The sequence below is a fragment of the Tympanuchus pallidicinctus genome, unplaced genomic scaffold, assembly GCF_026119805.1.
Source record: "Tympanuchus pallidicinctus isolate F22 unplaced genomic scaffold, pur_lepc_1.0 scaffold15, whole genome shotgun sequence".
Classification (NCBI taxonomy): Eukaryota; Metazoa; Chordata; class Aves; order Galliformes; family Phasianidae; genus Tympanuchus; species Tympanuchus pallidicinctus.
Genome location: NW_026294669.1, coordinates 13,524,231 through 13,551,816, shown reverse-complemented (window position 1 = coordinate 13,551,816; position 27,586 = coordinate 13,524,231). Strand labels below are relative to the sequence as shown.

General features: G+C 40.3%; 2 protein-coding genes and 1 long non-coding RNA gene across 5 annotated transcripts; 1 reads left to right on the top strand and 2 right to left on the bottom strand.

The window, feature by feature from the left end:
• Positions 1-837: 837 nt before the first annotated feature.
• TMEM169 (transmembrane protein 169) lies at positions 838-14,557 on the bottom strand. 2 transcript variants are annotated; one of them, XM_052676525.1, is made up of 3 exons: positions 14,446-14,557; positions 3,559-3,993; positions 838-1,559 (listed from the first exon to the last, which is right to left on the bottom strand). In XM_052676525.1, exons 2-3 carry the CDS (start codon positions 3,860-3,862, stop codon positions 940-942), a joined length of 924 nt encoding a protein of 307 aa, XP_052532485.1. In that variant the 5' UTR covers positions 3,863-3,993; positions 14,446-14,557; the 3' UTR covers positions 838-939. The 2 variants fall into 2 exon arrangements, with proteins under 2 accessions (XP_052532485.1, XP_052532484.1); XM_052676524.1 differs by lacking the exon at positions 14,446-14,557 and adding an exon at positions 9,672-9,867.
• A 31-nt stretch (positions 14,558-14,588) lies between these two features.
• On the top strand, positions 14,589-27,522 carry PECR (peroxisomal trans-2-enoyl-CoA reductase). Its single transcript, XM_052676526.1, has 8 exons — positions 14,589-14,729; positions 16,621-16,754; positions 21,084-21,249; positions 21,913-21,994; positions 23,302-23,398; positions 25,695-25,805; positions 26,275-26,386; positions 26,505-27,522. Exons 1-8 carry the CDS (start codon positions 14,615-14,617, stop codon positions 26,591-26,593), a joined length of 906 nt encoding a protein of 301 aa, XP_052532486.1. The 5' UTR covers positions 14,589-14,614; the 3' UTR covers positions 26,594-27,522.
• On the bottom strand, positions 15,005-19,389 carry LOC128077376 (uncharacterized). Of its 2 annotated transcripts, XR_008204951.1 has the most exons (3): positions 19,326-19,386; positions 17,330-17,433; positions 15,005-15,365 (listed from the first exon to the last, which is right to left on the bottom strand). It is a non-coding gene; the product is annotated as an uncharacterized LOC128077376 (long non-coding RNA). The 2 variants fall into 2 exon arrangements; XR_008204950.1 differs by lacking the exon at positions 17,330-17,433 and having other exon boundaries at positions 19,326-19,389.
• Positions 27,523-27,586: the final 64 nt, after the last annotated feature.

The window sequence follows — 27,586 nt, the reverse complement described above, 5'->3', positions numbered from 1 at the left end:
AAATTTCAGCTTCACCTCCATAAAAAAAACAAACACAGGTGTCACCAATCAACACATACACTGCAGTGACATCCAAACCAATCACATTCCTCAGAGCAGCTTTTTTTTTCCCCGTTTTCACTGCATAACCAACTGTTCCCTTGCATAATATTCCTGTAGCCCATTCTCTTTTAGGAGGGCACCTAGCAAAGTCAGGTGTGTCTTAAGGACATATATATCTGTACCTACAGTCACCTGAGGGTGCTTGCTGATATGCCTGTCCATTCCCTACACAATGCATTATTGAGCAAGTACTCTACTGCACATGGTTGCAGGTCAGCACAGAACTCAATGTGCCTTCGTCAGAGATTGTGCTGTGCTCTCCCACTGAAAGATTGGGCACAACTGTTGTAGTGCTGTTTTTTCAAACTGATGCTGTCTCAGAAGTCAGCTTACCTGAGAAGTTTATTGTATTTTTCGGAAGGGCTGAAAAAGGCCCCTTTCTAGGAAAACTGCAGGAATATCACATATTTTGCAATTTAGCCTTCACTTAAGAATGAGTTCCTATCTCCTGAAGTTCATCCCCTGGGTAGAAACTTCATTGGGTCAGGAAATCCCTGCTATGTTGTTTTCCCTAAAAGAGATGTATAATTTTACTGAAGTGGACTTCTCAGCCCATATCTGCCACCCCAGAACAGCCCAAGTCCCACAGACCTGAATTTTCTCACTATTCCCCAGAGTTATTATTAGCTAAGATAGATGACAAATCACTGGAGAACCATGCATCTGCCCACCCAGACCACACAAAGCTAGCACACTTGCATTCTGTGACATTTAAAGAGCACTCCCAGCCCAGTATTTAAGTTTGTTTTTAAATATATATATATTTATAAAAATCAGTGTCATTTTCAAGATGAAAACCACTCGCATATGACAAAAATAGTCAACCAGAACGGAAGCTCAGACTGCTGAAGTATCAACCCCCTGTGCAGAGCTCTTGCCAGAGAGACTACCTGAGATATTGTCAGAATCTAGCAGCTCAACAATGCTGTATGGAGAGCAATCTTCCAAACCTAACTTGCTGCAGAGCCAGCCACAGAAGCCCTTCTCCATGTCCCTGACAGCATGCCACCAGTCCCCAAAGGACCATGATACCTGGGTCACAGCTGAGTACAGACCTAGGGAAAAAGACACAACCATGATTATAATTGGGTAGAAGATGATCAAAAAGGGGCAAAAGGTGATTTTGTGCCAGAAGGTCCTCTCTTCATTGTACACCAAGAAGACATTGTACCATGTAATGGTTCCATAGTAGAATGAAACCACAAAGGATACTACAAAAACGATGGGGAGGCAGATGATGGTCCAGAGGACAATGTGGGGTCCTCTGTCCAACCCAACATCACATTTTTTCTTCTCAGGTACATTTTCTTTAGGAGGTTCCTTTGACTTAGCCAGTTCCTGCAGCTCTTTGTCTGTTAGCGTGACATGGATGTCCACCATCTGGCCCTTCTTCTTTCCTCTGGTGATTGTTCCAGTCAAGGTGACGTATCGGCTGTCTGAAGGCATGTTCCAGACACCTGCAAACACAGATAAAGTCATCCACATTAGATTTCTTTTCTGCGTGGCTTATTTTGTGCAACTCCCCAAAGATCTTGAACACAATTAGACAGCACAGATGGAGTTATAGTTAAACAAAAAGATGGAACACAAGTAGCAATGCATTATAACAAAGATTATCACAGAAAAAGAATAGCCAGTAAGGAAAATGACAGGAATTCTAGATGACAGAAATCACAAGGGAGAAGACTCCAGCATATGCACGGGGGACAACACACGAAAGAGAAGTGCTGTGGGAGCATATGGGGAAGAGAAAAGACAGAGTAAATGAATAAAAAAGAGTAAGCCTATTTTCTCCGCTAGAGTCAGATTTATTCCTCAACAACATGGACATCTGAAGTGAGTTAGCTAAATATGAACAAGACCTGGGAATAAGTACATGCACGCATGGAGTTATACTTGAATAGCTATTATTCCATTTCTCATTTGCGCTATATCAATCTAAATTAATTTTCAAACTTCAGAAAATCATGAAGTCTCATATTCACAAAGTCTCATATAATTACATTTGCATTTTAAAGGATCAAGCAAGGCACCAAATAGGAAAGTGTTGGGATATGCGTTCCAGTAAGAAACACCTTAGTTTCCAAGTGTCATTGGTTTTGGACAGTCCCTGCAGTGGCTCTGGGCATAAACTCTTCTGTAGATCTAAAAATATGCTTCCTCCTGGACTTAATTCTGACTGGCTTGGAAGGAAGTAATCAGAGGTTCTTAAAGGGAAGCTGAGCAGTGACACACAAAAACAGAAAGACAGCAGAGAAGCATGAAGGTTGGGGTTAGGATCATGGGGAATCTGGTGTGGCTGAAGGGCCAGGAGGTTGCATCCACATTTAAACCCTTCTCAGTCCACAGTGCTGACTCACGAGAGGATTAGCTGTGGAACCTGCTGCCCACAATTCTTTCCCACAAGGGTAGCTGTGACAGGCATCAGAAGTGAAAGTGGCTGAAATATACTGTGATGACCTTGCAAATTAATCAGTCTTGTAAAGGAAGCTGAGACTACACAAACAGAAGGCAACAGCAAATCTGAGATAACGAATAAAACTTCTTATTGCAGGTGGAGCCACTAAATCTGTTTCCATCCTTTCAGTTAACAGGCAGTTGCTTTAGGCATGGAGGGGTATTTGACCACAGCATTATACATACAGAGTGTGCTCAGCACTTCTCTAGATCATCCCTAACTATTGCATACATTTAAATCCAAGAGCAAGACAACTAGCATCTGCAAAGAACTGCTGAATGTACCCCAAATCAGTCTGTAATGATTTTTGTTTCATAGCATTTTCATGGATGAACTCAAACTCCTGGCATCTTGGAGATGACTGTTCCCACAGTCACTTCCATACAAGCTCAGGAGGATCTTGAAAATTAGCTTATCTATCTAGTCTGCCAAAAGGGAGATCAGCCCCAGCATTAACTAGCATAAGCTGCAAATGAGAGAGGTGGGAAAGACACCTCAAGACCACTGCAGATGTCTCCCCAAGCGTGTAGGCACATTATACCCAAATGCAAATAAGGGATGTGCCTTCGTTATGTTGGGGTGCACTGTTAAGAGGAAAGATTCCCTGCCACATCTGTTACCATATTAAAGAATACCTGCTTCTTAGTACCACACTGGTCTTAAGGAGTTTTATTTGAGCCAGGATTTGTCTTGCAACACCTGGCCATACATTCCTGCCCAAGGTCTACACTGCAAGGCACCCAGAGACTAAGGAAGAGGACCCTGTTTCTGTCCCTGTGACTCCCACCATCAGCCTTTGTACCAACCCTGGTAAATCTTGTGAATCCAAGAAGAGGCTTATAAAGCATCAATTCCTCCAAATGCAAGTATTTCTAACCTTCATCCTTTCTGATCTTAAAACAGCAGCAAGAGCTCCAACCTTTTCTCGTAAACCCAACTGTCTTGGCTACCAGTGACACCATTATTTATGGACTGTGAACATTCCCAGGGATACGTACCATCAGTCACGGACTGACCCAGGAACTTGGAGCCTTCCTCAGAACTCCTTTCCCCTCCTTCTTCATCTGCTTGCTCCTCTTCCACTTTATTCTCATTCTCTGACCTATACACTATTACTGACTCAGGACGGGACTCTTTCTTCTTCTTTTTCCTCCGGTCCATAGTGGCTTCTCCATCAAAGGTGACCGTGGTTGTCACTGCCCTCCTCACAGATCCATGGCAAGGGCTGTGACTTCCAGATTTCCTCTCTTTTGGCACTGTGTCTTCCAGCCCACTACTGCTCTCAAGCACCTCACTTGGCATCTTGTAGCACTTGTTGCCAGCCTAGCAGTTCCTGCACTTAGAATTCATTCATTCAACTACAATCCTACAGATGCTTTGTTTTGATAAGATGTCCTACAGCTGATATCCAGTTTATGCACTCCATTCCCAGCCTAAAATGAGAGACAAGTCAGAAAAAGGGTCTATTTCACATCAAGCAGAAAAATTTGACAGAAGTTTTGTATAAAGGTTTACTTCCAACTGGTTTAAATATCACCTGCTGATCTGATCTTCATTACTGTCATGGATACATATTATATCACCTAACCTTGATTCTTAGATTCCATTTTAAATATTAGGAATAAAAAAAGGTACTGCAAGGGGAAAGAGTTTATAACATTTATAAGATTAAAAAAGCATAGCTTATTCTATTTTTTTAATATGTCTCTGCAATGCTGCAAGCAAACAGAAGACAAAGGTTTTGGCCCACATGCATGAGAATGAAATACTGAAGCCACAGACAAAAATCAAGTTGACTGATTTAAAGGAGTAGCCTAGCTTAGAAACAGCAGCAGACACATTCTACTTTGTGATAGTTGTATTGGTGCCAGCTTTTCTAATTTTACTTGTCTTTCAACTTAGTGCCCATTGTGAGGATATTACAAAAAGTAATCAAACGATGTCAAAATGAATTATATTTCAACGTTTATTAATTTAGTATCATGCAGTTCTGCCAGACCTTAAAATTTAGCATATATAGTAGATGTAAAGTAAATTACTACTCAGATGACTTCACTGAGGGGGATTCAGAATGACAGCAAAGTCTTCTGACTGTTCAGGGACAAAAAACAACGTTTCATAAATATTTATAACAATTATAAATTATTTCTCACTCAAGCAAAACTACCAGTAATACTAAGTGACATTTATCTACGGGAATGCCACGTAACTAGAACTCAGATGATTAAACATGCATCAAGACAGTCAAGTCCTGTTCCATGAACCTACCAGACACAGGATTAATACCTCTCAGAATTCTTAACATTTAGAAATACAGCTGTGCCAAATATTCATGAAGTATTTAGATACAAATCTGACTACAAGGAATAACATTTTAACAACTCTGAAGAACCATGCTGAACAATTACATATGTAAAAGAATGTGCTGTCCAAATGTTTCTCGAACTCCAGTGGCTTGGTTCTGTGGACACTGCCTTGGAGAACCTGTTCCGTGCCTGACCACCCTCTGCTGAAGACCCTATTTACGTCTTGCACACTCCCCACACACACACAGATGCACAAACTTTTAATTGTATCACGTTAACGCTAACGACCATGACCAATGAACACTGTATAGCCCTTCGTGGCTTTAGGAAACTCAACAAAAAACAATTCAGATTGTTTTTTGCATTGCAGGAAATAAATCTCCCACAGTGATCAGACAACATATAAAATGGAATCAAAAGTCATTCTGCATATCTTAGAAGTTAGACTGCTTCTGAATCACTGGGCACAGGAACATCTTGCACAGCTCTGTAACATTACTGGCAACAGTCTGTTTAGATTGCCATCTGAGATCATACATGCCATGCAAAAAGCATATGCCTGAATTTGCAGAAAACATCCCCATCTGCAACCCCAACAGAGAATGGAGCAAAACCTGTAAGGGAATTTTGCCCCTTCTGAATATCTGTAGAGAAATAATGCCTCACTAAAAGAAATAACCTGTCCCAAAGCCACAAAGAAACTATGAAGCAGCAGTTCCCCTCACTACAGTCCTACACCTCATCTGCCTGAGGAATGTGGTCTTTACATCTGTTTTCAGACAGCCAGTTTTTCACATACCACGATACAAAACAGCACACGCAAGAAACTTCACAGTAAAATTTAACACTTTGCTTCCAACTTCTCCCCTTTTATCTCCAAAGCAAACCAGCCATTGACTTCAAAGATAGCAAGCTCTGACTCTCAAATAACTAACATGAGCAGGACTCCACAATTTCCACACGTCCATGGGAATTAATGCAAGTTTTCATTTACTGTTTTTTAAAAATAACCTTTATGGGAGAAATTGAATCATTTTATTCTATGGAATAAATTAATTCTTTGTAGTAAAATTGTGCAAGAGGTACAAATAGGTTCTAACATTTTTCTCTGACAATCAGCAGTAACATGTTTTGTCTCTATGAAATCACAAAGTCACCTGATTGATCCGTATGAGTCTGAGACCACAGTGATATTCCCCTCCAGAAACTGGAAAAAGAAAGCAGGCCCAGAGTCACCATGAAACTGAAAGCATCACTACTTGAGTGACCTTCTAAAATCCTGAACACATGAATGTTAATTTGGGACTAGATCTCCAAATTTCCTGACTGTAGTTTCCATGCTCAGCTCCTACTACCTTGAATAAGGGACTACTTTCCAGTAAAATTTTAAGAAATCCAAAGCTAAAGGCAAAGATTCCTGGTTAGGCTTTTCAAAAAAAAAAAAAAAAAAAAAAAAAAAAAGTTTATCAAGCTGTGATCTTCATTAACTCACAGCAGACAGTAAGCTAACTTCAGTTCTCAGCATAATGCCAAAGCCTAAAAGACTATGTTAACTTCGACCATGCAAGGAGAAGAAATGTGATGTTACTTTTTGATTTGGCACAGATACAATTGCTTCTGGAAATCTGTGTCCAGTTCTAATCTTCATCAGTCAGACAGAATGCCAATTACTGAGCAGATGTGTATGTTCCCTACATCAGAAGAAGAACACACTGAAAAAGATCCCTCTAAACCAGCAAAGGAGGATGCAACAAGATAAAAAGCTGACAGAGAAATACAAAGCAGACATTAGGTAGGCGTTTTAACAAATACATCACTGAGGGCTCTGGAGAATTGAACCATCACTGCAAACTTCCAAATCTGGACTGGCTATCTTGGCAGCAGTTTGGTCCTGATACTCAACTAGAAGAGGTATTATTGTAGGGAAGCTCTGTGACTTGTATAAAGGGAATTATCAGATTAAAAGAACACAAAGATCCTTCCTGATCTTAAGCTTGTTTTCACAGTAGATGCATTTCTTTTCTCAGCTGTTTCTGACAACACAGCAGCAAGGATACCCTCTACTGCCCAATCCTGACCTCCCCAAGATAGCATCTCAAAGCACCACTACCAACCCCACATTTCTCAGAGCTGCTGCTAAATCAAACAATTTCACATTTGAGTCCCATGTTTGCTGGGAATATTTTCTCCACAGTTACGAACAAGAAATGGGCTCCTGTAGTGTATCACAATAGACATTAAATATAGTCTTTCACTGTTCTTTATGTCTCCTGAGAATGAGGCAAGCCCTCAGCACTACACAACCATCCATACCACCAACTCTTTCAGCCACGCACACTGAGATCTCCAGCCCTCAAAGCCTTGCTGTGGGGCTGAAGAACGACAACTGCTGTGCAGCTGATACAAGTGATGACATCTCTCATGTGGGAGCATAGAGGGAGACAGGAACCAAGAAACTGTGTGAGAGAAGGAAAAAAAAAAAATGGTGAAATTTTAGGGACGGTTTATTAGCCAAACAATTTGTTATTAATCTCTCTGTGAAAACAGATGGAAAACCCCGGGGAAGTGGCTCTGCAAAAACACTCTATAGAAGAATTTTTAGAAACACAGTCTTCTGTTACTATGCAGGAAATCTACTGCTGCATACAATTCCCGTGACAGTAGTAGTTTTTGACATACAAAACAGGAGCCTAAAAGCTTGGTCTTGCACCACTGAGGTCAAAAGAAGCTTTTCCAATGGCTTTCAGCTGCTACTAATAGAAGAGAAATTATCCGGTTTGAATGCAGACAGGAAGAAAGCATTATACCACAAAATCCTTGATTTTAAATCCTTGCCACTGCATGAGTGACCTTTTTGATTGCTCAGAGGAGACATAAGAGGAAAAAATAAAGAGTAATGAGGAACATTGATCTTTATTTTTATAATCACATAACACATGTAAGAACTGGCACCGTATCTTCATGCACATCCCATTGGAGTAATCTGCAAGAACAAAAAACAACCTGTGACTTAGCATTGATGGTTACCCAGAACAGAGAAGAGATCAAGGAAAGTTTACACCAAACATCTGTCTTGAGAGAGCTCTCCAACTGTAGGTTGCCCCCTTCATTCCATACCCTCCCCATCCCCAACACTGCTTCTGATTTTATGTGTGTTTCATAAGTGCGCATTAACCAAAAGGCTAGTTTCAATTCCTAATATTTTTAAAGTGTTTGCCTGCTGTCAGATCGTACACATGAAAAACAGATGGTATCTGTTTGGGGCAGATCTGTCATCAATCAATCCTGTTATGACAAAACGAAGTGTTCCAATGCAGGAAATACATACTCAAACCCTATAAAAAGCATGGTAAGACCTATATAAGAAAGCACATTTAATTCAGACGTTATGCTAGGAAAGAGCCAAACAATAGGGCTCACCTAAACGATTTGAAATGATCTTTCACATATACATCCTCACCATACCCTGCTGAAACTGAGGACAATGCTTATCTCTATTTCAAGGTGAAATGACACAAACTAGATCACAGTTACTTCAACCTAGCAAATAGCAAGGCAGTGATGAATGATCTGTGAGAAGGCAAGGTGAGAAGAGCTCCTTCCTACTAGTAGTTGCAGCTGTGCAGCTTGCAATGAACTCGTCAGGGTGATTTATCTTTCTGGTAACAAGCCTTTTGCATTTTAGAAGAAAGTAAAACATTATTTTCAACTAAACAAATCCTCTGATCACATTTGCCATGTGGCCACATCCAGAAGAAGGAAGTGGAGGAAAAAGACACCTTATAGCAGTGGCCCATCGTAACGCCACTTAAGTGATTGCATAGAATAGCAAGAGGCACAAAGAGAAATACCTGCTTACGGTCTCCCAGCAGGGTAGGAGAAAGCAAGCAGCAAAGCTCATAGATCACACCTCTCTTTACTTAATCCACAAGCTTCAAAGCATTTTTATTTCTTATGGAAAGAGAGACAGGAAATAAAAAAAGAAGACCATACCCCTGAGTACGCATCAAAGTTTCAAAGCTGGACTTTGAATCAAAGCTGCAAAATTCAAGCTGGACTGCCAAAACCACTAAGCGTAAGAGTAGACAGCATAACGCAGTTAGATGACCTCTACCAGAAAAACCTTTATGGGTATTTGCTAGTGGGGCTCCTTGCCAACCCTTCAGGATCTGGAAGTGCTAAAAGCTCAAGCTAAAAGCAAAAGGAGGCAAGTGACACAGTCCACACATGCAAGCATCCTGATTTATCACAGGCAAATGGCTGCCTGTCAACAGGCAGGATTTGCGCTAGTGCTGTCCCACACTAAGGCTGCTGAGCAGCTTCTGGACCACAGCACTTGGTAACAAGAACCTGCCCAACACAGATGCAACTATTCTGAAGCTGCAGTTCAGCAAGAATAGAGTCACTCGGATTTGAATGGATGGTTCACCAACTGTGCTGCCATGCTGCTTAGCTCAGGACCATCTCTCTCCCTGCCCTCCTCCGTCCTTAATGTGAAACACCCAAACAGTTACTGATGGCTTTCTACAGATACAGCCAAAATTGAAACAAAATTAGGGAAGAGGAGCTTTCCACTGAATTGCTTTAGGATGACATTTTCAAAGACTTTAAAAAAAAAAAAAAAAAAAAATCAAGATCCAATTCATAAAAGAGATTCTCTAAAATGCCCTTCCCCCCTCCACCCCCCATTGTTTCATAACTTTTCCAAATGTCAGGGAATAATAACTGCTGCGTAGATCAGCATTACTGAAGTCCAGGAAACAGGATACGAGCATAGCTATACATTTTTATATTTAAAAAATTACCTGATCATTTTTCTTGCATACTAACTGCAACACTATGGAAAGCACAAGAAAGCAAGCAGCAAAGACTCAGGCCACAGCAAATGATAAACTCAGATACAACTACGAGTGCAGAAATAAGAGAAAACACTGTTTACATTCAAAAGGCCTTAAGACCTCCAGATAGGCAGAGACCTCCAGCAAGATACTCTCACCTATGCTGCCAACCCTTAAATGAAGCCTGGGAAGGGATGGATCCTGACTCCACCCCTTTCAGTCACTCAATGCATTGCATGCACCTGAGTTGCCCCTGCCTTCCCACCAGGTGCCCATCACTGGTTCAAGCCGTAACTTAGTGTTTTCACTACACTTATTATAAATCCCCAAACTCTGCTGGTCTACCTTTATTAAGAGCAAACACCTCAAGTGCTGCATCTCCCTTGTCTCCTCATTCTTCGTCCAGATAGCTAGAAGAATGAGAAATGAAAACAAAGTACCCAAAGCTTCCCAGTACTTCCAGGGATGAGATCTGTTTCCTTACGTTAATTATACCTTGTGAAAAATTCAATGCATGGCACATGCATGAGAGCCTTTAAAGGGAACCAAGACTTTAAAAGGACCATGACTTGGAAATGGAGGATGGTCTGAAATCCTCAAAGCAATCCAATGGTTTAGATCTGTATCTTGAATAAATTTAAAAGATGTCCCAAAATCTCTAAATAAAAAAAATAATGTGCTCACTCTCTTCCCCTAAGCTACCCCTCACTTAAGCATTTGCCCAAAGTGGGTCATCCTGCACCTTGAAACAGCAGATGCCTGTTGTAATTCCTGTCTTATTTATCTGGACCTTGTTGGGCTATACGGTACCATAAGATGAGTAGAAACAACTCAGTTACACCCACATCCTACTTCCATAGCAATGCCCCAGGCTGAGATTGTCATAGCATCTGTTTTTGTGATACATCTTCAATTGGAAGGCTTTATATTAAGCAGGATTCGAAGATGCACCATGAGCTTCCTCCACACACCAAATTAGTGTTGTGCTTCCTCTGGGCATCTAAGCAGATGCCAAGAAAAAAGTAACAACAGAGCAAGGATTATCTGAAAAATACTTGCACAAAACTACATCTTTGAGTTCTTATTTGGTCAAGATATTTAGGGGCTTCAGATCAGAGTTTTATCTGAGCAACACCCAGCTGCATCCCAGGAGATGCTAAAGAGGCAGACAGAGAGAGAAAACTGGAAAGTCTCCTGGGGATGATTCAGGATTGCTTAATGCATTGCACAGTAAATATAATCTAAGATACTTAGACAGTATCTCCAGCAGCAGGAATTAGTTGGCTCAGGGGACTCTCAATTGGATACAAGTGCAGACACAGATCCATGATGCCAGCATATTAAAAATGCAGCACTTTCAATTGCAGACAAATGAATGCTACTATATCATATGGTGTCAGTGGGGTGTGTGTGATTATTTAGAACATGTAGCTACATACCAATTTCAAGCTATTTGATACTGGTACTCTACATCTTGTGTGATTACAAACTCTACTTTCAGTATGGTGTCTCCTCTTCTTTTTAATCAGTGAAGTGAAATTCCTAGGGATACTGAGGAAAGAGGATGTAATCTGAAAAATCCTGACTCTCTCCTAATTAGACTGCCACCCTCAAGATATCCTGGAGAGCAAGTCCCTTCCCAGTGGGGAAACTCATGAAAAGATGGATTGGCCAGAGAACCTGACCATCACATGGGACTGCCCAGGAAGCCAGAAGTCACGAAAGGCTCTTGTGTGCCAGCAGGAGATGATGAAAAGAAACAACCACCACAGCAGAGAATCCATAGAAAGGAGGTGAGAGCGGCAGGGACTTCTGAAGAGGCTCTTTGTGTGATTCCCATAGAAGAATCCACAGAGGTAAGGGAACAGAAACTCATACTATTTTTCATTCAGTTTGGGCTCAGTCCAGACATTTCTTGTAATAAGCATAGCAGGGTAGAAATGCTTGTTGTTATATTTCATGTAATTTGGTATCCCAAGAGACAAAAGACATAAACCAGGAGCATCCGTGGGAGTGGGGCCTGGAAAAGAAGCAGCAGCCAGAGCTGGAGCCTGGCATTTTTTCTGCAGGATAACTAACAGAAACTCTATGTCATAAACCACTTTTGAGTGTAAGGTTTTATTTCTAGCATTAGGATATTTTTCATTAAATCTCCTCTGCTTTTACCTCTCTGTGGTACTACTGGTCAGGATTTGGATCCTGCTGAGGTTTCTGTCCTGTCTGGAGCCTGCAATCAGATTGGTATCTAACGACTCTGAGACCTTCCCCCTTGCCAACATAGATTATGAGCTGTTGGAGGGCACAGAGTGACTGCACAAAACTGCGTGAAGGACTGCAGGCTATAAGGAATATTAAAGCAGAAAATGTTCTGCTGGGATTTTTAAAGCGTGGCAGAGTGCTGGACTGGCAGATGTCATCAGCTGAATAGCTGAGCCATAGGCTGGCAAAGCACAAAATCGGCTTTGGACAAAAGCAGCCCTTTCTAAAAATGCAGAGTTTCCTATTCATCTCAACAAATTGAACTAGTTCATTCAAAGCTGAGACAATATGGGTTTTGAAAAAATAGGAGAGCTAGTTTTTCCTGTCAATCCATAAATACAAGAGGAGATGCTAAAGAATGATGTGCTAATTGCACAACTCTGAAGAGCTGACAAGTGGAAAAAACAACTACTGATGAATTCTTTTTCCTAAGAATGTCATTTTAATTTCAAACAGTTAATGTTTAAGTGATAGATACATCAAGGAAAAAGAATAAGTAGGTTTTAGCATTAAAAAAAAAAATGCTTTGAGGTTTTACATGCAGATTTACTTTCTCTCAGATACAACCTGACATACTTAAGGTCAGAAAAAAAAAGAACAAACACCTGTCTAATCAGACACTATTTCCTAATACACAAAAATTAAGAATCCAAACACTAAATTTATAGAATAACATAGAGGAATAGCTTTCTGCTTACTGACTTTACTGCTATGGCTGCATAGCGACAAACCATAACACTTTAATGGAACCAGCAAAAGGAAATGAACATTCCTTTGTGAATAAGAAAGTACAAGTGTAAGAGAAGATTAAAATTGATTTCAGCTAATAAGATTTTCTTCTTTTCAGCTTAAATCGTTCTGAATTTAAAACACAGACATACAACCAACACACACAAAGATATCCTTGTTTTAAAGCCAACCCACACAACACTGTGAGAACCACTGACTTACAGAAAATATCTGTGAAAATTGGTTATCTCAGCTCAGCTGTTTGTGAATCGATCTTCTACCAGAAGGGGCTAAGTGCTGAGGAATGGCTGCCTCCTTTTCTTGCCCCTTTATTCCTTTCCCCTTTATCCTCCTGCCCATCACTCACGGAACCTTACGTAATGTGTTAAGCCTCTCCTTTATGGCATTTCCATGGCTATTGAGAAATTCCAGAACCTCATGGGAAACGAGTTACTTATCTCAATGTGGAAGAAAAACCCTCTGACTGGGCTCTCCAGGAAATCTAACAAGCAAATACTACAAACAGTACCCAGCCAGATTTTCCCTGCCAGCCCATGGCTGAAAGATCTAGTTCACTAGTACCAGTGAATGCTTCTCCCTGGGATTAATTAAAGATCTCTCTGCTACAGCCTGCTTTAAATATGTAGGGCATCCAGAAACAATTAATGGGGATTCTGTGGAACCTCCACACTGTGGAAGATGATTGAAAGAGGGGGGAAAAAATCCTGCAATGTCATCCACCATGCCTTGCCTCCAGTAAGTAACACGTTTAGAACATCAAAGTATTCTGCACATTTTAACCCATCCGGAAGGCAGCTTTGGTGCCTCACCAGGCTAAGTCACCATGCAGAGATCTGCTTCTGGCTTCTCATCCTTTGCTGGGTGAGCATGGACAGGCCGCAACTTCTTCATGCCTCTCTTTCTACACACTTAAAAGAAGGGAATTCACCTTCCTTTGAAACCAAACTACTGAATAAAGGCGTTATCTCACAATTTGCTTTGATTTAAAGTATGGCAAAAATAAATGAGACAGCTTAACAAATAAGAAAAACAGAAGAGATACAGCGGATCTCCCACTTCATCAGTGCATGCTTCTATTCTCTCTCTCCACCTCTCCTAAGGGAAAAGTGTCAGGATGCAACTGAAGGATACACTTTTAAATATCTATTGAAAAAGACAGAGGAGATGCATGGAAGGACACACATCACACACACACATCACTCACACACTCCTGGGCACATCAGCGTTAGTTAAAGTCACCTGCAAAGCACCAAGATGGTCTGCCACCTCATCGTGGGACAGATGCCGACTGCCCTCTGTGCCAGTTGAGCTCACTATGCATTTTTGAACAAGAAAACACCACAGCACAAAATGGCTATGTTGGGGATGCATGTATGTATGCTGCAGCTGAGCTCTCCTGCTCCAGGAGACCTGAGACAACATGGAAGAACACGCAGTGCTGGGGAAAGTACACTTTCTTTACAAATAAATAGAAATGAAGCACAGCGCGATAGACTACAACACAATAAAACGCTGGCTTTAAAGCTAGCGCGCTACGGACGGATGCAGGTGGAGGGCTTTGTTGCAGGGAGGCAGCAGGCACGGGCGACCACGAGTCACCGGGATGCTCCGCTCGGCTCGCCGACGCGCCAGCACCGCTTCCTCCCGCAGTCCTGCCGCCAGACATACCGGGGGCCACCCTGGGGACGAGGAGGTGCCGCGGCCCGCCCCGCGGATACCCGCAGCCGCTTACCTGCCCGCTCCGCCCGCGGGGCCCCGGAGCGGCACCGCCGCCGCCCGCTCCCTCCCGAGCCGCCGGGGCCCCGCACACCGCCGCTGTCCCTGGCGCTCAGCCCCGGTGCGGGCGGGGCGGCGCGTCACGTGTCGGGGCGGTGGCGGCCCGCTGCGCGCGAGGGGGGAAGATGGCGGCGCGGCGCGGGTTGCTGGCGGCCGGGCTGTTCAGCGGGCGGGTGGCCATCGTCACCGGCGGCGGCACCGGCATCGGCAAGGCCATCGCCGCCGACTTGCTGGCGTTAGGTGGGCGGGTGTGAAGCGAAGACGGGGGGGTGCAGGGGTGGGGGCCTTGAGGGCCGTGGGGGTCTCGGGTTAACGGGTGTTAGGGCGTCCGGCGGTCGTAGCGCTCGGTGAGCGGGTCTGTGGTGAGCTTACGGGGCGTAGGTCACTCCTGCTGGGAACCATTTCCACGTATGCCTTGCACTTCAGGCTATGCTGATTTATTTATTTATTTTTTTTTGGAAGAAGGGCTGGTTGGACAACAAATACCGATGAGCAGCGGCTGGTCACGATGCACGTTGTTTTTATAACCCATCTCCTTCAGAGCCTTTTGCAGAGATTTAAGCCCTTTGTCTGGAAGTGCATCTGTCCCTGCCCACCTTGGCAGTCACAGGAAATGGTCTGATCATTCTTTGTTAAATACAGACTTCACTGAAGTTTGTGCAGTAGATGCAGTCATCCTTATGAGTCACAACCTGCCCTCATCCTACATCAGCACATCAAGCAAAAATACTCTTCTGCTGGGCATGATTCTGTAGTGTGTTTATAAATAAACACTGAAGTGCTATAATAAGTTAGTGCTTAGTGTTAATTGCTGATGACGATGACATGTGCCTCTCCATGAACTCAGTTTGTTGTGCAGGTGACCAAGACCCTCACCTAAAAAAAAAAACAAACAGGAGACCTCAGTCTAACGCTTTCACATGTGCTATTTCAAGATGGCTGGTGATCAAAGGTGAAGGCCCTTTTCTTGGAGATGCATAGTTGAGCACATCCTTCTGGAAAGAACTTTTGCTTTTTTTTTTTTTTTTTTTAACATAAATTTCATGTATAATTTCAGGAGAGAGCCTGAGCCAAATGAACAGCTTGCTGCTCTTTACTCCCACAAGATATTTCGAGTTGTTTCTGGTGTTTGTTTAATCACATGAGAGGCCAAATTCCACTGCAAAATAGCAACAAAAGGAAAGAAAAAAAAAACACCTGGCAAAATGTTAACTTCATTTTTGGCTGGTTTAGTGCTTTGAATTCATTTATGTTTAAGCAGAGGAGCACCAGAGCTAGTGTGAGGAATGGATGGCTTCTGTTGGGATACAAAGACTATATCAGGAGGAAGGTGGGAATAAGGCCTTCCACCTTGCCAAATGGATTTGTACTAGGGATTAACATGGTGGGATCTGTTTCAGTCTGTAGTGACAATCACCAAACTTCAGTGTATCCTTAGTCCTCTGATGACAATAAACTAGTCCATTTGTTATGTGAATGCTGACTGGTAATTTTGTACTTAAGTTACATGCATGCAAAGCAGAAGGTCTGAGCACCTAAGCATTTTTTTTCTCTCCTGCCTGATCTGGGATTACACAGCAAGTAGAAGTGCCCTGGGGAAGGCTCTGTTCCTGCTGTCTGTAGTCTGCAGATAAAAATTAATCTCACAACTATATCATGCTTAGACTCTGTAGGTTATAAGCAGAGCATTACATTTACTCACTCCTGGTCAAAATTATGGATAGAGTCACAGTAAGATTTTTGAGGTTTCAGAAGCAAGTTTTTGTAATCAAGACCAGCTGAAACATCTTTAAATCTCATAATTTGAAATGAGACAGGCTTGAAAAATAGCTGCAAAGTCATGTCTGAAAGCTACTCTGACTGCAACTCACAGGCTATCTCCCCTTCTGCAGGAAGGAGAGTGAATATAGCCATTTTTATTTTGGTTCCTTGCATGGCACACTGGGATCTTGTTGCTAAGAAGCATCTCACATCAGTCATTCATTCTTCTCTCACAAGAATTTCTTCATTGTGTCTTCCAGTCAGTAGCTAATGAATGCATATCCTACAGCATATCTCCTCATGCTATTAGCCTGGGGTAACTGCAGTTTTGACTGTAAACTAAAAGATTTTTCATTCTCTCTCTCCACAGGTTGCAGTGTTGTTATTGCTGCTCGTAAATTTGACCGATTAAAAGCCACTGCAGAAGAACTGAATAATACATTTTCTTCAATGAGTCCTGCCAAAGTGACTCCTATACAGTGCAATATCCGTAAAGAAGAGGAGGTAACAACTAATAATCTTCTTCTGGGGCTTAACACATCAGGAGTATATTGTGTCTATAAATCCTCAGACCCCCGAAGTTACTTGCTGAGCCTCAGAAGTACCTTAGATCAGGAGACAGTTGCAGTAAAACACTTGATATGACCTAAATAAAACTGTGCATTCTAAGAGAAGGTAATTTAGCAACTACAAAGGAAAGCATTTTTACTCTTAGATTTTTTCTGACTACACACATTTCTACTATTTTTTTTTAATGAGAAGCACACTTTGGAACTGTTATGTTCTTAGAGCTGACCCAGAGCCTACTTCATGGGGTTCTGTGTCATTTCTTGAGGGGGCAGTTACTTGTGAAGATGGAGTCATTCAGAGTCATTCCTTCAAACAGAAGTTAGAGCATAGGATCTCAATTCTTGTGTCTTGACACAAGTAAACCTGAGATGTATCCTGTGTTTTCAGTTTTGCCCATATTGAAGGGAAAAAATACCACTTTCCTATCCATGTTTCACATTCTGGTTGCAACTTGAGGTGTGCAGAACTTTTGCTCTCAGTCCTTAGTAAGTGCTCTCCTATTGTCATACCAGATTTTTATTTTCCTTTCTTATATTACAAAAACTGGGAGATCAAGAGCAGAAGTACTTCATCCAGGTTCTTCAGAAGTCTGCATTCATCTTTCAATTTTTATCTCTGTAATTAAACATTAAGGAATCCAACATCATGCCAGGCTTAACTTAAAACTGCTGTAAAACATTCCACTGATCAATTGCTACTAGGTTCTTAACCTTTTAAAGCCTCTGATAAAATCTACCAGAACTTAAAGACATATTAATAACCTTTAGAAGCTACATGGATTCTGAAAGTATCCCACCATACAACGATAAAGCAAATAAAAACTCCTCCCTCATGGAACAGCTCAAGCCATAAAATATTCACAATGATATTCTTAGACTTTTTTCCTGAGGGAGGAGAACCCTCAGGCTGTGCAGTATGTCACTTCACCTACGAGTGAATTTTAAGTTAGTATTTACCAGCATCAGCAGTGTGATACAATAGATTGTGACAGGTGTCAGAGGGTAACTTGCATGATTAAAGCAACAGGAAAGAGAAGAGGTTCTTTCCTCAAAGTCTTCTTGCAGAGAATAGTCTGGCATGCTTAACAGCCTTCTTATGAATCTTATTTTTGCACTAACTTGAAAATAAGTTAACAGTAGTGTTACATAAAATAGAAGAGGGCTTGGATGGTAAAGGAAGATATCTGTACCAAACAAATAGTGTTCCTTGTTTAAAAACAAGGAATTGTCAGAGCAACTGTGGTAGCGTTAAAAGACTTCAAAGCCATTTTTTAATGTACTCAAAGCCATTTCTTATACACTGCTTTGTGAAGTGTTCAGGCATTATCTGTGCTACAGGTAGCTATGCTTTATATATTTAGAGAAACTTGTTTTCTGTCCTGTTACCCTACAGTTTCAACACAGAACTGTTGTCTTCCATTTATATTTAAGTTCTAATCATTTGTGTTTACACCAGAACTCTCCTAGAGCTTTTCCATGCTATATTGGGGAACCTTTTATTGGTTATCTTTTGCTAAAAGAAATTCTTCTAAATCACTGTTACATCGTATGCCTCATAGAGAGGATTCAGATGGATAAGGTAGAGATCAGTCTTGAGTTTTTCATTTGAGTCAATCTCATAACATGACTCACTGCAGTTCTTCTCCATCAGCTCTTACTTCTTTCTTTTGAAGTCTTTCTTAACTAAAAAAATTGCTATGAAAATTCAGGAAGCTTTTTATGGAAGTTTTATAAGGAATGCAGTTTCTGTTCTGTTACATTCTAACATAAGAATGCAAGTATTTAGCCATTTAACATACTTAGCCATTCCAGATGCTCTTATGCAAGGGCAGGTGTTACTGATTCGAGAACATGAAGCAATGAAAAGCAACAACGCCTTCTACTAGAATAGGAACATGCTTATAAAGATATTTGTTCAAATTTAGTTTGAAAAGCTAAGTAGAAGAAGGTGATTTACCCTTTCCAAGGACCAGCAGCATCTCAAAGAAGAACACAGTGTCTGAATTGAGATGTTGCTTCCTTGGCTGCTAACCCTTAAATGATGGTGAGAAGGGGGTGGACCCTGAGTCCATCCCTTCTGGCTGCTCAAGTGTATTCCTTGCACCTGAATGCCTTAAGTTAGATGCACCTTCTCACCTGGTGCTCAATCATTGGCTTAGATCACAATCAGGCAATACCCATAAAATGACATTTTATGTTTTTTTTTTTGTTTATCTCTTACTATTCTGGCTTCATCCTTGTCTGTTAGCTTTGTAATACTAAGACTATCAAAATGGCAGAATTCTGGCCACTGGTACATAGTTTCTAAAATTGCTATTCAGTTAGAAGAAACACGTAACACATTTTCAGCTTTTAAATTTACAGACAGAATAGTACTTTACACTTTACTTAGTATTTGTAACTGAGATAATCTTAAATTAACAGTTGGTAACTGTACAATCTGTAGATATATGGAAGTTAGGCTTAATAAGATTACCACAGTAAAAAAATAATTGAAAATCCTCACCAGTGTTATAGGCTCACAGAAAACTCCACAAGGAGCAACCTCCAGAAAAAAGAATCCTCCCTTAATTGCAGTCAGCATTTAAATGGGATCTAGGAGAGGTGCAGCCAGGCTCCACCCCTTCCAGTAGCATAGGTGAATTGCCTTCACCTGTGCTCCCACAGCTGACTCTTTGCTTGCCTCAGGTGGTCAATCAGAGGTTTAGGCCATGATCAACAGTTCCCATACACTATTATTTCTAAAGCTGTCAGTTCTTAGAACTGAGGGATATAGCAGACTTTCTCACATCCAGTGCTGGCTATTGCATATTTTATCACATTTGCCAAGAGCAGCAATGGTGAGCATTTGTTTGTAACTTGGACATAACTGTCTTGCAGAAAACAGAGGCAAAGTACTTTTGGGCTTTTACTTCTATTCAAGGAACATTATACATTAACTGTTGAAAGTTATTTCATTTGTAAACTGAGTGTAGTGCCTGAAACAATATCAATACAAAAATAGAAAGCAGGATTTTTTCCAGCCTTGGGGAAAATCATAAAAAAAGGCAACACAGCAATATAACTCCAGTATTTTCACAAATATGGAAGTAGCTTCCTGTTTACTGAGTGTTTTTTAGTTTTTCTTATTTCCCATTGTCATGGAAATACTAAGTTACAGCTTGAAGCAGTGATTGAGCAGCTGGCAGGAAGGCAGGGCCAACCCAGGGGAGCTCAAGTGCATGCAATGCACTGAGTGAGAAGAAGGGGTGGTGCAGGATCTATTCCTTCTCAGACCTCATTTAAGGGTTAGCAGTGGAGGCAAGGATGTCTTGTTGGAGGTTCTTGTATATGTGAGGTCTTCTGAAGGTAAGTAGCTTCTTTATTTTTGTGCTGGTGGCTGGTGTTTTTGACCATTTTGTCATTTGTTGTAGGCTAGGGCTTTGCTGTTATTATACTTTCCATCCTTTACATCTGTCTGCAAAACAAGACTTGTACAATTACACGGGTTCCATATGCTTCTTACAGCTTTAAAACTTGCTGTCTGCTTTCAGTTTATTTTAACTGAGGTATACCATCTTAAAAGCTTACTAAAACACGTGGTTAGGTAAGGAGGACAGCCTCTCAAGTATTTCTGATGAGTCATTACATCTTTCTCAGCTGTTACACCAGATACTGAGAAATGAGTAAAAGAAAAGGACTTTGTACATGAATTAACAAAAGGGAAAAAATAGTAGTTCAAGCTTGCTTAGTTGTCAGAACTGTTCCATCAGAAAATACAAAACCTAGAAAGATTTCTGATTAGCAGTGTAATTTAGTTAGTTTATCCTTTTTGGGGGGGATTTTGTTGGACCTTCTGTAAATCTCTTAATAGAAGATACTGCAGTCGCTGTTAGGAACACAGGCATGTGGGTCAGATAAAAGGAAATCTGTAGCTGCCTTCCAGCACTGGATGCGGATAACCCTTTACTCATAGAATGTATCCCTGCATCTTAAATAGCAGACTTTTTAAACTTACTTTCACAAGTCCTCAACAGTGAAGAGCCTCTTCTTTAAGTGCTGGTATTTTATGTAGCTACTGCATTGAACCAGAAAATTTTCTTAAGTAAATGTAGGTACAATCCAATCTTTCTTGGCTGCTTAAACCTGTCATACTAAGCTTCTACTCTCTTTGAAGGCTCCTACTTATGTGTAGGAATGCGTATGAGAGAAAATATCTGAGAGTGAGATTGGTTATCTAGCTTAATCAGCTCTTTGCCACGCTTAAAAAAATATTTTCTTTTAGGTAGAAGCTTTGGTGAAGACTACGCTGAATTTGCATGGGAAGATTGACTTCCTGGTGAATAATGGAGGGGGCCAGTTTGCAAGTCTTTCTGAAGCCATTCGTGCTAAAGGCTGGAATGCTGTGATAGACACAAATCTGACAGGGACTTTCTATTGCTGCAAAGCAGGTGAGGACTGAACGTTATGCATAATGGGATTTTGGTTGTGTTTTTGTTTTTTTTTAAAAGTAACAACTGAAGGCAAGAAAATGTAGGTTCTATCTTCTTTTTTCACATACTTATTTGATAGTGGATATTTGTTTTCACAAATGTCATATGGCTCTTTAAGTGTACATTATATTTGTTCATATAAACAAATACATGGTTAGACATCTGCATGCTTAGGGGAGGAATAATCTCTAGTTTAAAGGCAAGGTTTGGAGGCATCTGTTGGTTTGGATACTCACAGGTTTGTGGGAGAAACACTTAACTGTGATGGCCAATATTTCCTGATAAACACAGAAGTCTTTGCACCCACCATGGGTATAAATTCAAAGTATGTGATTCTCAGATAGTATTAGGAAAGTGGCAATGCAAGTAATTTACATGGGAGACACAAGGTCTTGATTTCCACAAGTGTCCTCGACAATCACTGAGCCTTACTTAGGCTGTACCTGCTATGTGACTGATCCGGTGATGAGGTTGTGGTATGAAGATCAGACTGTTAATCTAAATATGCACAGGAAGTCTGTAGCATAATTGTAGTTGGACTCCAGATTTAGTGTCCAATTGGCAAGTTTGTTCGTGTGCACTTCTTCAGGTATTTATAGGTTATCTTCCTCCTTCGCACAGTGTACAATGCCTGGATGCAGGAACATGGAGGAGTCATTGTCAACATTACTGCTGCCGTGAGAAATGGGTTTCCTGGAATGTCGTAATATACATATATATATTTTTTTACACTTTCCTCTATTCTCCCCATAGAGCAATTCCTTACTCCTGAATACTGTGTTTTGGAAAGGTGTACAATGCACAGCAGCTGAGTAATAGAAATATGGTAGTTAATGTCAAGAGAGAGCTGCATGTGTGTGAGTCTTTTTATTAATTGAATAGAGACTGTAAGAGTAAAGGACATCTCTGATCATTTCTGCTACTTTGTAAGAAACTGTGAAGCAAAACTTGGTTAGTAAAGCTTTCACTGGGAATGAGATGCTAGTGGAACTGGTTGCCTTGAAATTAAACCTTAACTTGTTCTGATGGCTTTGCAAGAACTTGGCATCTGTTTTTTTCTTTTGCTGTCAGATTTTGATGGCATAAACAGTTCCAGTATAGATGGATGGGGAATAGGAGGGACTTACCTAGCATTTTACCATGTTTCCTCTTTTGTACCTCTCTTTATTGGGGAAGGTCTCTGATGCAGGAAATCAGTTGTTTCCTCTGCTATTTTCTTGACTGGGAGAATGGTACAAAAATCATCGTGTTTATGGTTCTTCTATACTCACAAAAAATGATCACAACTATCTGCATGAAAATATAGCATCTTCATAGGCAGACGTTGACTAAATTTATTCACATTGGTTTTTTTTTACCTTCAAAATAGATGTAAGCCTTCTGATTGAACCTTTTTCCAATGTGCATTGGCATTTTCCAGAGGGGGAGAATTCTGAGTTTTGAGTTTCTTCTTTGAAACTTCTTTTTCTAATTTAACTCTGAATTTTTATATATATTTCTTGAATAGAATTTCAACAGAGTTATATTAACTTCCTTAGGCCTCATTCAGGGTTAAATCTTTCAAAATCTCAATTTCTCACTGGCTTATTCTTAGCAGCATGAAATAAATGTGGAGATCCACATGGTGGTGCTGAAGCTGCAGTCGTTTGAGTTTCTATGCTCTGGATACATCTGAATTGTCACTATGAATAGAATATGGGAGTGTTGAACAAAGAATAATAATTTAAAAAAATCTAAGTTACTTGGAAAAGTTCACCAGAGAACTTGTATGTAGGTATGGATGGCTAAGTAAGGCTACTTTCAAACTAGATTCTTATGCTTTTCTTATAGAAGTGTCAATTATATAGTGTAAGTCTGCTAAATTTGACAATGACTTCACAGTTTAAGAACTAGAAAATCACGTTGGTCCAGACATGGAACACTACTACTTCCTAGTGAAGCTGCAGGGATATTAATATTGAGCACTTAGCTGAGGGAAAAGGTGCTGCTTTTGCTTTCTTTTCTCAATAGGCACTCAGGAGCTGCAAGAGCAGCAGTGGATAACCTAACCAAGACTTTAGCTTTAGAATGGGCCCACAGCGGGGTGCGAATCAACAGTGTTGCTCCTGTAAGTAATGGCAAGTGATGTAATTAAACTTCCTACCATACGTGGTTATGATTAACACTCTGAAACTGAAAGGAATTCTAAAACCTAGAGCTTCTGACTGTTTATGGACTTTTTTTTAATTATAAATTTTTAGTTTCTTCACGCGCTTCCCCCATACACTTTCTATATATGCCCTTTTTTTCCCAGGTGCCTTTGGGAGTGTTTTGTACTGCTTGGATAACGAGACAGATGTGGGGAAAATGGTTTACTAAATTTTTTGAATATGGTTCATGTGTGCTTGTGGCTTCTGCCTATGTTTGCTGTTATGTTGAGCATCTCTGAATGTGTCCTTTTAATGTTTAAATCTTGTCAAGTTGGGTTAGTTTTAGTGGTGAAAAGACAGCGTTGACCTTGGCTCAAAGAAATTATAAAAACACATTTTTACATCTGATATTCATTTTTTTCCTTATGAAGTACACACAGATAGGACACTGCTGTGTGGGTCAGCAAAATATGCCTGCTGTGTTTTTGAGGAAGTAGATGACATGTTGCAGTTACACAAAGCAACTTTGTGTAAAGGCCAGTAGTATTTTTGTAGCCTGTGTTGCAGCAGTTACAGAGGCTATATACAGGCCCAGCTTTGAGGTCTGAGATATGTCTAGTGTGGGTTAAAGTAATCTTCATTCTTAATGGCTGTTTCTTTCTTTCACGCTTGCTCTCTCGAAAACTAAACCTTAATCTAGCTACTTCCACACTCAGAATTTCTTATCTCACAGCATAGTAAATCTCAGATTTATTAGTATCTTTCTAGGAAGATCTTTTTGCCAGTGTAGGAGCCACAGCAGGGTATGCAGATGCCCTGCACTAGAACACCTGGTTTGCTTTCTCTTGGCATGCTTTAAAATTGCTTGATGGGAGACTCAGGAAATGGCTCTTCTAAATAGCCTCTGAGACTACTCTGACTTCTTAAATATGAAGATCTGCTATCTTGTTTTTCCTGTTTGCTCTTTGATTTATCAAGACTTTGGGAAATAAGTAATTAGGACAGCATTAGTATGTGTGCATATTTTTAATGCATGCTAATTATGTAATGAATCATACTAATTATACTTTATAGCATCTGTCAAAGGAGACTTTTGGCAGGCAAACACTTGAGTGGTTTGGCTTTTTTGCTAATTTTTTAACTCTGCTAATGACAAAAATCTGTTTTCTATTTAGGGTGATACTTGATACCTTTGTGAATGTACTTTGTATTAACAAAGCAGAACTTGCTGCCTCTCATGGGCCTAGTAACATGCAGGGAAAGCGTATGGTGAGAGGGTCTATGGGAACTGCTGAATCATGGCCTGAACCTCTGATTGACCACCCGAGGTGAGCAATGGTTCAGCCTTGGGAGCACAGGTGAAGACAATTCTTCTGTGCTGTTGGAAGGGGTGGAACCTGGTTCCACCTCTCATAGACCCCATTTAAGAGCTGACTACCATTGGGGAAGGATCTCTTTTGGAGATTGCTCCCCTTAGAGTCTTCTCAGCAAGCCCAGGACAAGAGTAAGCTTTCCATCCATTCTTCTTTGGTGTGATAACTTGGTTAGCCTAACTTTCCTGTATATTTCTTAATTATAACATCTGTATATTCATTGGCTACATAGAGGGAAATAAGCATTCTGGAAAAATAAATCAGTTTTACAAATGAGGTTGTCTTAGTGAAAACACAGTTGTTCACATCTTAGAGAAATATTGAAATGTTCTTAATGAACAAATTAAATTGTTGTCTTGTTTAAACTTGAGTCCAAAATGTTCTGTCGGAACTCAAATGTGGAACCCTCTGTTTCTCTTACTATAGCCTTCATCCTCCCTATTGAATTTAAGATAGTTTTTATAACTATCAGAACAGGGGCTTCTATGACAGCTCAGTAGGGAGAGTTTGAAATCTGATTGCAAAATGCCTGTGTAATTCACAATGGAGTCAATCTGGTATTCTTGCAGACTATAAACAAAAATATGAACTTGTACTTGGGGTTCTTGTAGCTTCTGTTGCAATTTAATTTGGAATGTTTGTTGTTTTGAAACAGTTGAGAGTTTAACAGTTGTTGGTGTGGTGGTGAAGAATTAAAACAATGTGAATTAGTGTATTTGAACAGGGATGTAACTATCAGTCCAGTTACCTTCTTTTATAAGTTATACTTTCATTCAATTTAAAAACTTGTATTAAAGTCTTGTTTGGGTTATTAGTCCCGTAGAAAACTCCAGTAAGCTTATAATTTAACAATGATCACAACGCATGAAAGAACTGAACTTTTTTTTCTGCTTTAATACAGGGAATAGTGTTTTCAGAAACTGCAGTTGCCAACTATGGAGAACAGGGTGTAGATATGTGGCTGAAGAGAATACCAAGTATTCCTGCCAAGAGATCAGCAGTTCCTGAGGAGGTAATGTATCTCTGAACAGTTGTGATGTTCCCATTTCTATGTCTCTGTTTTAAAACCACTTTATATGGAGACCATTAAGGACTTAATTTTGAAATGGTGGAGTATAAAGAAAGGGAAAAGCTTGTAGTAATGTGCAGTAGTGTCAACTGGGAGACTTTAATTTTGTGCTTGAAGCTAAAATGTCCCATAGTTGGCCTGTGCTCTTAGGAAAGTTTTTTTTTTGTTTGTTTTGTTTTTTTATCAGGGAGGTCTGAAAGAATGAAGATTAATGTGAAAAAGTGTATCTTGAAAGTTACTCAGCTTTTACCTTGTTGGTGTTTGTAGCTGGAAGTGTGGTTTTAAGATTGTTGGGGCTTTCATAGTTGAGTAGAAAAGTAGCTGTGTCTCACCTGTGTCTGTTTTTACAAACATCCTGGGCATAACCAATTGCCAGAAGTTTAAGTAGTATTAAAATTGTCATGTTTGTTAGATTTCTCCTGCAGTGTGTTTCCTGCTATCTCCAGCTGCTTCTTACATAACTGGGATAACCATGGTTATAGATGGTGGCCAGAGTTTATACGGCAGGAGCTTAGAAATACCAGGTAAGAAACGGGCTAAGAATAATGCCCCTAATGTGTTTGAAGTTGGGCAATAAGAGCATGCAAAAAGAAAAAGCTTTTTTTTCTGTATCAGCTAAGTCCGTTGTTTTGTTTTCCTCAGATCACAACAGATGGCCTCCACCACCAGAAGGAAGAAATTCTGAAATGCTTAAAAAGCTTATTTCTGGTGAATTCAAGCCAAAGCTGTAGTACCGTCAAATTCCCAGTTTCACAGTTGCTGATAATCTCACTTTGTAACTCGGTATTACAATTACCAGTAACCTGATTTATTTTTTTTCCCCTCACATAACTGCATAGATTCTCACTGTCCCACATCCTCATGTTTAAAACTTGAGAATGTGCACAGGACATCTCTAATGCTTGCTGGCCCTTGGAAGGTGTAAAATCAATTTTTCATTTGCAGTGCAGAATGTTACAGAATCATTTACACAGAATGATTTTGGGGAGGGGAGTAAGTCTTTGTTATTGGTACCTGCATCAGTAATCCTTGTGGTGGCTGTTAGCAGTATATTGTTTCTGTTCATCCACAATCTGAATGCTCACAGTGATATGAAGGATTGATTAAAGTACTTATCTGAGATGGGAGGAAATAAAATAAAGCAGTGGTAGGTTAAATAGCAGGATACTGTTTTTTTGGCTTCAAACTAATGAAGCATATCAGATATTTCCAGTTGTTTGCAGATAAAGTGACTTAAGGAGATGAGCAGCTGCCACTTAAACTTGTTCATAGAATAATCAAATAATTATTTGAAATTCGATAATTTCATAGCAAAATCTGGAAGCATAGGTTGTGGTGTATATTGCAGTGCTTTATGCAATTTGCTGTACTGGTGAAAGAAAAGCTTACGAATCTTACATTTACAAGTGTAAATGCTTTCTATCCATACTGTGTTCTCTACTGACATGCTGTTTAGGTAACACTTTTTTCATCAGCATTCCTGAAACAGGTGTGATTTTTATGCTTCATTGAGAGTTTCCATTTAAAAAAACAAGCAAACAAGTAGGTCTTGGAATATATTACTTGAAGAGGCTGTTTGTTGTAATTACTTTAAGGCAAATGTTCTCATGTCTGATAACTTTGATTAAACTATTAAAATAAATGATTGTTTTAACTGAAATTTGTGGAGTCAAGTTGCTGCGTGGAAGTGACATCGTCAGTACTTAATTTTGGATTGAGTATGG